Here is a 9,729-nt window from a genome sequence, read left to right as displayed (position 1 = left end):
CAGATATGGTAGTGCAGCACAGCCCGGAGAGGAATGCAAGTGGTGTCATGATGTCTAGTTCCTCAGGCATCTTACATTCGTCCTCTTATGCCTCATCAGGGGCAGGCAGTCCTGCTGTTGTCACAGGAGGACTTAAATTCACCGTCAACCTTAATGAAGCCAAAGGTATTGTAATGAAAGTGGATGAAATGAACCAAGAACATAGTCATAGATCTCGCTCCTCAGACAGTTCGTGCTCAAAATCACCAAGCAAGACTTACAGGACACACTCAGCTCACTCGACACCTTCAAGCGATCGCACTTCTCTTGATAGGCAGGAAAGTCGCAGTGAAGCACGGGTTGTCCTCAGCTCAGCCATTGGTAAGTGCAAGTCTAGAGAGGAATTGGTGAGGCAACCGAGCACCGAGCACGAAAACGAGGAGGAAGAGGAGCCAATCCTGGACGAAGAAGGCAATCAAATTCGAGACGGGACACCTGACAGCAGACTCAGTGATCAGGAAGGATACCGCAAGAAGGACAGGAAGGATATTCCGTGGAAGATCAGGGCAGCAAAGAAACGTTTTGAGAAGCCAAATTCAAAAGAGGAAATCACTAAAGGAGATTCTGTTGCTGCGCATTTTGCAGGCACTCACATTGTTCAGGAACGACAAAAAACTTACCGTGATTTGTGGCAGCCAAGACCTACACCTTACAAATTTCAACCCCTTCAAAGTCGTTCACAGAGTAATGTTAGTGTGATGAAAGAGAACTGGCGCCAGATCATTCATTCAGGCTCCCTGGAAGATGTGGGTTTCATACACAAACCTGTTGTTGCTAAATCAGGGGGAATGACAAAGAAGGAATACAGTAAACTTGTGACATCATTTTCAGCAGAGAGTATCAGTCCTCACAGCCCAGCAACCAACATGCCAGTGGAGAAACCTGCAAAGCAAGCCAGTCCAGCACGACAGCGATAAGAGTGATTCAGAAGATTCAGATGATGAAGGCGAAGTCTTCTCGATCAAGCCTTTTGACAGAGTTGGAACAAAGGCTCAGCTGCCAGGAATATTTCACAAACATCATGAACCTTCCATTGTTAAGCCTAGTAGGGTCTTCCAGAAGCTTGAAAAACGTGATGTAATGAAGAAGTCAGACTTCTTTGTGGAAAAGGCTCAGGCTCAATCAGTTGATAATGAACAAGACATTAAGAAACGACAGAGGAGTCCTAATCTTCAGCTGCAGCAACCAGCTGCACCAGTGATTCCTCCTCGTCAACAGTTGGCTCAAGGTCCTGCAGTGCCACCCAAGCGACCAACAACCTTGGCCATTCAACCAACTGTTCCAGACTGTCGACCTCCTGTTGCAGCAGAAGAGCAGGAGACAGAATTTACAGAGGAACCTCCGCCATTGCCACAGAGGGGTGAGTGTCCTCAGCCACCACCAGTCCCACAGCGAGTGGATTCTGGCTCGGCAGAATCAATATACAAACCTTGTCCTCCTGCACCTGTGTACCAGTTCATTGCAGAAAAGCAACAAGGCTACCTGTTATCAAAGTCAAAGTCTACTCCCTCTATGCCACCAGGAACCACAGAATTCTACAGACCTCTTGGTAACTTGGCAAGTAAACGCAAGAAGAGTTTTGAGGAAAAACAGAGACTTGAAGGTTTTTATAAGATAAATGCAGATAGGGTCGTCAAAGCCAACTATGTTAGTCGAATTCAAAACCAGCTGCAAAAGCAGATATCTGGAGAAGAGCAAGGAAATGTCAGCAAATGGACTGCATATAAAGTTTCTCGCACAAAGAGTGCTGGATCTGTAGCAGGGATGATTAACAAACTAGATAGTATTGAAAATGAAAGTGGAGATTCTTGGACATACCACCAGCACCATAACAAAATGAACCCTGGAACTGCAGGAAATCCCGGTGATGAGGAAAAATCTCTGGCTGATGATCCAAGCTCAAAGTTGTTTACTCCCGAGATGCTAGTCAAGATTGCTGTCCACAAGGCTGCTATCAATAAGCAGCTCAGTTTTGGTGAAGAGCAAAGGAAGACTCAGGCAGTGCGTGCTGGCTCGGCTGATTCAGACTTAGCAAGCAACCGCGAGAAAGCTAACTATCGACGTATGAATACAGTCGCAGGTACAGAAGTATCGAGTTCTGAATCATATAATGTGTGGCAAGGCGTTCACCAGCATGTTCAGCAGCAACAGAAACTAAGGAAAAGACAAGAGGAAGAAGAGGAGAGGCTACTGGAATTGCATCGACAAGAGTCACTAAAGAAAAAGGAAGAATTAGAACAACAGCAAGAACTGCAAAGGCAGGAAGCAGCAAAGAAAAGGCAAGAGTTACAAAGAAAACAAGAATTACAGAAACAAAAAGAACTGGAGCAACAGAGGCAGCAGGAATTACAGAGGCAACAAGAAGCAGAAAGGAAATTAGAACTGCAACGACAACAAGAGGCACAAAGACAGCTGGAATTGCAAAGGCAGCAGGAAGCTCAGAGGCAATTGGAATTGCAAAGGCAACAAGAGGCACAAAGACAGCTTGAATTACAAAGACAACAAGAAGCTGAAATGCAGCTAGAACTGCAACGACAACAAGAAGCAGAGAGGCAGCAGGAGTTGCAAAGACAGCAGGAAGCTCAAAGGCAATTGGAACTGCAAAGACAGCAGGAAGAGCAGAGACAGCAAGAGCTGCAAAGGCAGCAAGAAGAAGAGAGGCAACGAGAATTACGGAAACAAGAAGAACTGAAAAGACAGGAAGAACTACAGCGACAACAGGAGGAACTCCAGAAGCAGCAACTAGAGTTGCAGAGACAACAAGAGTTGCAAAGACAGCAAGAACTGCAGAGACAAAAGGAAGTGCAGATGCAAGAACAGATGCAAAAGCAGAGGGAAATACAGAGACAGCAAGAACTTCAAAGACAGCAGGAAGCACAAAGACAGCTAGAATTTCAGAGGCAGGAAGAACTCAGGAAGCAACAGGAAATACAGCAGCAGCAAGAAATGCAGCGCCAACAGGAAATTCAAAGGCAGCAAGAATTGCAAAAGCAACAAGAATTACTAAGGCAACAAGAAGAAGAAAGGCAAAGGGAACTGGAACAGAAACAGGAAATGTTGCAGGAACAGCAGCTACTGAAGGAACAGCAAGAACGCCAGATCAAGATGCAGCAAGAGCAAATACTGCTTCAGCAACAACAGATATTAGAACAGCAGAGGTTAATAAAGGAGCAGCAAGAAAAGCTTCAGAATCAGCAGAAGCTTCAACAACTCCAGCAAACACAGCAACAGCAAGCTTCAACAACATACCAAAGTCAGAGTACAGTGCAGACGACTGTCTTCCAAAAGCAGAATCAGAGCTCAGTACAGGCAGCATCTATAGCACAAAAACAGACGTCTCCACCACAGCAAGCCGTTTTCCAACCAGGAAAGCCATTAAGTGCCGTGCAACAAGCTGTGCTTGATGAAGAATCACACAAGGTAGCTGGATCTACCTCAACAACAAGCACAATTTACCAGAGGCAGAAGTCTCAGGAGGGTGTTCGCCCAGGTGCACGGCCACTCACCAAAGTGCCCGTCACACGGCAGGGCAGCATCGAGGGCGCCGCAGGGCTGGTCACCGCGGCACTCACCCGTCATCAGTCTCGTGAAGAGCTTGTTCGCCGAAGGAGTCTCTCTGCTTCAGGCAGGACCGGTAGTCAGAATTCCGTTGGCCGTGTAGATAGTGAAGAAGGTTACTGTGATGATTATGCAGAGGCGAATGATGATGAGGTGTTTGTGGAGTGTTCCCAGGCTAAAGTACACCATGGGGCTACTGTAGGTGGTGTGAATGGCACACCTTTCATTGCTCAGGTTATTGGTCCTGTTACTTCTCCACCAATTCAAGTACAGTCTCCAAAAGTTCAGTTGCCACCTCAGCCAGTCCAGATGCCACCACAGCCAATCCAGATGCCACCACAGCCAGCCTCCAGATGCCACCACAGCCAGTCCAGATGCCACCTCAGCCAGTCCAAGTACAACCTCAGCAAATACATATGCAACTTCAGCCTGTCCAGAAGCAGTCACCAGTCCAAGCTCTGCCAAAATCACCTCAGGAGAAGCCAGGACTCCGCCGTGTACAGAGTCAGAAGGGTTCCTCAGGCCATGAGGTGCAAAAGGTAACATCACCAGACATGGATCGCTCTAAGAGCTCTTCTGTTTCCTCCCTGCCGGAAAGAGCACAATTACCCACCCAGAAGAGAGTCAGAGCTTTCAATAAGAACTTCTCCTTCGATCAGGTATCGTTTGGGAGCCAGAGTTCTTCTGTATCTTCACTGCCAGACTCACCAAAATCAGTTGAAAGTCCTGAAGTAACAAGAAAGGGTATGTTTGGCAGCCGAACCTCTGCATTTAAAGAAACTGATAGAACGAAGAGTTGCTCTGTTACATGTTTGACTGAAAGCTCTAGTAGTATGCAAAAGTCTTCTGTAAAGGTTGTTGGTGCTGCTTTCACTCCTGCAACACGTGATACTTTTCGTGCAAAGAGTTCTTCAGTCTCTACTTTGCAGGAGGATACATCAGCAAAACCTATAGTTCAGAACATCAATTCTCAGAATGTTGGACTTGGTAGGCTGTCGCAATCACTAAAGAATGTTGCTGGATCAGAAACAAAGGAACAGAGCACATTCCTTCAGCAGACTAATCTAGGTGGAGCTAATGTTGCTCCTTCAAGGCTGAAAGCAACAGATTATGTTGTTCCACCACTTCCAACAACTGCCATGCGTCAGCAGCAGCTTCGGGAACAACAGGCTCGAGAACAGCAACAACAGCAGCATAAAAAGGTGTCTCGTTGGAACAGTAATCCTGACAATACCATGAAACCCAAAGGAAGCGAATTTAATGCCCCCCCTCTACCAACCACGAACTTTGCTCCTCAGCAGGGAGTGTCAAGATGGGGCAGTGTCCCAGACTCTGTGTCGAAACCTAAACCTTCTGACAATATAGCTCCATCTCATCCTACATCCAGTGACCAAGGTCGTCACCAACGCACTCAATCGTTATCATCCTCTCAGCCGTCAGCCATTCCCCCCTCTGTCTCTGGACCCCCATTCACAACAAATACCAACAACGTTGCATCTGCAGCTCATAAATTTGACCAGACTGCTGCGTCATCAAAAACCACAGGTGCGTCCTCAAACTTAGAACCAATTAGAGAATCAATTCAGCTCAGTTCTCAAGGTAAGGTTACAAGCATGTGGGAAACAGCAGTCTCTTCGTCAACATCATCTTCATCTTCCAGTAAACCCTGGAAAGAAGGTGTAGCTGCAGACGTATCAGGTCGATTTGTCCAAAAGAGTAAGGAAAAACTATTAGAAGGGAAAAGTCAACCTAAAGAGAATGAAACTATTATTGAAAACAAAGTGCAAAAGCAAATTAAATCACAAGTAATGGTAGGGCAGAAAACAAATATCAGTAGTAGCACAGTTACACAGGCAGAAGCTGATGGTAAGGGATGGGCAGGTCGAGTTGGTAAATTGAAAGTTGATAAATGGGAAAATGCTGCCTCAAAAGAGGAAGTCGTTAAAGAAAAGTCTGACGTTAAAAGAATTGGGAAAAACAAAATAGATAAATGGGAAACTGTCAGTAAGGAAGATCGCGTTTACGAAAATACTACTGTGATAAATACCGAGGTAGTTAAAATGAGAAATAAGGAAAAGAGGGAGAAATGGGAAAATTTAGCTTCAGGAGAATCAATAGCAGTTACCAAGGAGCGAGAAGAGAGGGTTAAGCGATTAAGCAAAGAGCAAATTCTACAGTGGGATGGGGGGGTCCCCAAAGCTGAAGAGGGTTTATCAGTTGAGGGTAACCGTGTAAAACGACTCAGCAAAGTGCAATGTGAGAAATGGGAAGCTGGAATGAGTATGAGCGATAAAACCGATGAGGAGAAAGCAGTACCGTGGAAAGACCCTTCAACAATCACTTCACAGGTCAGAAAGGAAATTACAAAGTTTGAGGATGGAGGGAGCACAGGATCTCCATGTGACTCCAGGGAAGCATCTCCCCCACCCAGAGGTGTTGTGCGAAGATCAAGTTCAGGTTTGATCAAGAAGACTTTAGCTGCTTTTGAACAGGGCTTGCCTGACAGGAATGAAGCAGAACTGACTCCTTCACCCGGTCTTAGGCATTCAAGTTCTGGTTTAGTCAAGAAGAATATCGCCGCTTTTGCTGATATGACAGAACCTGAGGTTTCAGAGTCGTCCAGTGCGGTACCGCTACGGCACTCCAACTCTGGAATCATTAAGATGGGTCTGGCCAAGTTTGAGGGTCAGGGCACCCCGGACTCTCCTGCCGACCCTGAGGCAACATTCTTGGAGAAACGACGAAGCTTCCACGATGCGCACACTGAACGATTCTCTGCTCTCGTGGAGAAAACTGAACAAGGAGGAACTGTCCAGTCCGTCAGCCTCAAGATCCCTGTGGATCTTTTGCAAGCAAAGCAAAAGAGACCTCAGAGTCTCGCCTTCTATCCTGCTAATACTAAACCAGAACCCGCAACAGCAGCTAATATACCATGGGGTAAAGAGCCTAAAAAACGGCAGACTCCATCATCTATTACTCCAAATGCTGTTTATGCACAAGGACAGTATGAAGCCTCCATGTCACCCGAAAGTGCGGAAAAGAAGCGTAGGGAAATAGCTGCATTTTTCCAGCAGTCTAGTCAACAGATAACTCATAAGTTAGAACAAAAGTCTTCTGTAGTAGTTAGTTCAACAGTAAGTAAAACAAGCACCGACCATGATGAATTAGCAGATTCATGGGAGGAGCTTCTTCAGGGGACAGAGTTAGACACTTCGATAGATCAAGCATTCTCGGATGCACTCCTTAAAGATTTAGATATTGTAGAGGACGAGGGTTCACCCGGGTCAGAGTCCCATCGCCGAGCTCAGAGTGAGGGTGTAGTGGAAACTTCTGACGATGAAATGTCTGAAGTGGCACGCGAAGCTAAGACTATGCGTTCGCAAACGTTTCAAGAGTTCTCAAGTCTAGTGGTGGAAGGTCAGAGTGTACAAAGCCAAAGTGAGAGTGAAGACCTCCGTCGACAGGTCCTCACTCAGACACATTGCCTCAGTCAACAAGCAGTTGGTAGTGTCGAGATCAGTTCGACCTCTGAGGGGCAAGAAGTGCACTTAAGTGACACTTCGGAGCAGGGTGGGGAGGGTGAGCCTCGGGGTGAAGGTGGAGACGATAGCAGTAGTGAAGCTTCTCTAGGTATGTCTCAGGGTTGGACTAACAGCAGCTTCATGGTAGGTGAAACTCGTGGGCACTTACCCATGGCTGACCAAGGCATGCCAAAGGGCTGCCACACTTATTCTCGTGCTGACGACGCGGTGCCCATCTATTACAAGACAATCGATGAAAAAAGTCAGCGTCCAAAGTTCCTTAGTCAGATATCATTTACGTTACAACTTTGTCCCGAACGCGCAAGCAGTCCAGTAGGCAGCAGCAGTAGCGAGAGCCTCGGGAGGTCCGACGGGTCAGACAGCGAGGGAGGGTTTGCCGACGAAGAAGATAATGCAGGTATTGGGAAAGTCACAATAACGAGCCCCGGGCCGAGCGCGCACTCGCCCAGATTCCGTGCAAGGCCAGCATTCCTCATTCCAAAGATTACCGTAACCGATCTTGATGCCGGAGCCCCGAGCGTGGCAGCCGACAACGCTCCGCCAAAAGACGGCAACACCGAACATTTTCTTGCTGTCTCCGACTCTCAGCAAAATGTCATCATTACGCGGCGCCAGAACACAATTGCTCAGAAGTTTTTCAAAGGTGATTTTAATGACGTATATGCTGACAGACAACGTAGTCCTTCGCCGTCCAAAGAAAGAAAAACCGTCTGTAGAGAGGGATCCGGCGCTCAAAATCCCACTTTAGAACAAACCAATACTGAAGACGGTCGTAGCTCGCAGGATATAGAAACAGGTGTTCCCAAGGACCCGGAGGATGACGGCGGAGGGGGGTCGGAGGGGACGAGATCGGGGAGAATTTTGGAGTTCAATTTCACGGGTTCGGACGGTCGTAAGTGGACGCGGTCGTATATTCTAAAAATGAGGGGAGAAGGGGAAGCCGAAGAGGATGACGTCATACCGCTAGTCAGCGACGTACCGGGAATTAAACCGGTCATTGTCTCGTTTTCGGAGGCTGGTGCGTCTATATCGACCGGGTCTGAGAGTGTAATGTCACCTTCATTATCTACGTCATACCCACAATCGCCGCAAACGCTGTCGTCATTAAATGATTTATCAGTTTCTTCATCGTCATTAACTTCGCATTCTTTACAAACAAAATCTTTGTCGCAATCAAATTTACAAACAGTTATGCAAAAAGAAAAATCGTCACCAAAATCACAGTCACGATTACCATCGTCTTTACCTGCATCTTCATTTTCATCATCAGTTGAAAGGCCTTCCTATTTACATTTACCGCATTCGAATCGACCCACAGAATCTGGTCATTTACATTCCCCTTCTAATTCACCATCAACCTCTGCCTCGTCGCCTTCCACACCTTCGAGCATCTCGCCGTCAGTCTCGCCACTCGTATCACCATCGTCACCGCCGACCATAAGCATGTTACCAGACTTGTTACAAGACTGTTACCCCGTTTCGCCTTCCGATGTCTCCCCCGAGCCTCATGACCTCAGCGAAGCCATTCCCGATTCCACGGTTTGCGAATTCGTTTACGATCGGGTCGATAACGACGACTGCGAAAAATCAAAGCAGAAAGAATGCGAATCAGATTTGGAATTCGAGGATGTGTCTGACAGCGAGTCATCGTCGTCTATAGACTCTGGTACGATTATCACCGTCGTCCACAGGCCTGCGTCGGGGCACACCGAAATTCAGAATCCAAAATTAACTCAAGACGTCAGGATACGAACTTCTGACCCTAGTTTAAACGAGGAATATTTACGCGAAGCACGTGCACCGGACGATGTGCTGTGGGATGAACGTAGCACTCTCGTGGGATTCACTTATATCGATGAAGACGAGGAACACACGCTGGGCGTAGCGAGTCACGAAAAAGCCGATTCAGGGTCGCTCGCAGGTGAACCCAAGACGCCCCTCAGCACCAGCCCAGACATCTGGCCTCGCGAACACCTTTCTACTCGAGGGAACGACATAGGCGTTGACGAGAGTGCGATCAGAGACACGAACGTCGGCATGGACGCGTTGAGGGCGAGCTTAAACGAGATGGAAGTCAGGTGGTCAGCCGGGGAAAGGTTCCACGAGCTCACATTAAGTGCTCGACAGCAACAACAAGACGAACTCATGTTCGTTGCCTGTGTTGCTCTCTCGGTGTATGCACTATTAGTCCTGTGTACGTAGCACAATGTACATGGATTGTTTTGAGCAATTTTTTTACGAATAGAGTAAAAGCTTCGAGGATAAAAGCTTTGACGCTGCTGTTGATGCTTTCCTATGACCAAGTACTACTGTTTATATATCGCCCCACCTCATGCTACCATATGGCTCTAAGCTTCATTTTTTACATTAGAGTACAAATTACTCCGCTTTTTGGCCCATTGATGTACTATTTCTCTCTTTCCTGTAAACATGACTTCATTTTGGTTTCATTACTTTTTCTTTTTTGTTTATTTTCAAGCTTCAGATCAACAGTGAGAGGTAAGAGTGTGTAGAAACAGACGTAACAAGCACCGCAGTAGTCTGGATTTTTTTAGCTTGTATACATTTCCAGATTCCGCTGTTGTAGGAT

General features: G+C 46.9%; 2 protein-coding genes across 2 annotated transcripts in view; both read left to right on the top strand.

Annotated features, from left to right (window-relative positions):
- LOC119594247 overlaps positions 1-9,729 on the top strand; it is a gene marked incomplete in the record, with an annotated part of 93,703 nt that overhangs the window by 71,753 nt on the left and 12,221 nt on the right. The window contains 3 exon segments of the mRNA XM_037943316.1: positions 1-958; positions 960-4,125; positions 4,128-7,227. Of these exon segments, the coding sequence (XP_037799244.1) occupies positions 1-958; positions 960-4,125; positions 4,128-7,227 (7,224 nt within the window).
- On the top strand, positions 7,239-9,612 carry LOC119594039. The gene has a single exon (XM_037943067.1). It carries the CDS (start codon positions 7,260-7,262, stop codon positions 9,339-9,341), a length of 2,082 nt encoding a protein of 693 aa, XP_037798995.1. The 5' UTR covers positions 7,239-7,259; the 3' UTR covers positions 9,342-9,612.

Source organism: Penaeus monodon, chromosome 33, assembly GCF_015228065.2.
Source record: "Penaeus monodon isolate SGIC_2016 chromosome 33, NSTDA_Pmon_1, whole genome shotgun sequence".
Classification (NCBI taxonomy): domain Eukaryota; kingdom Metazoa; phylum Arthropoda; class Malacostraca; order Decapoda; family Penaeidae; genus Penaeus; species Penaeus monodon.
This window is presented reverse-complemented; position numbering and strand designations above follow the sequence as displayed.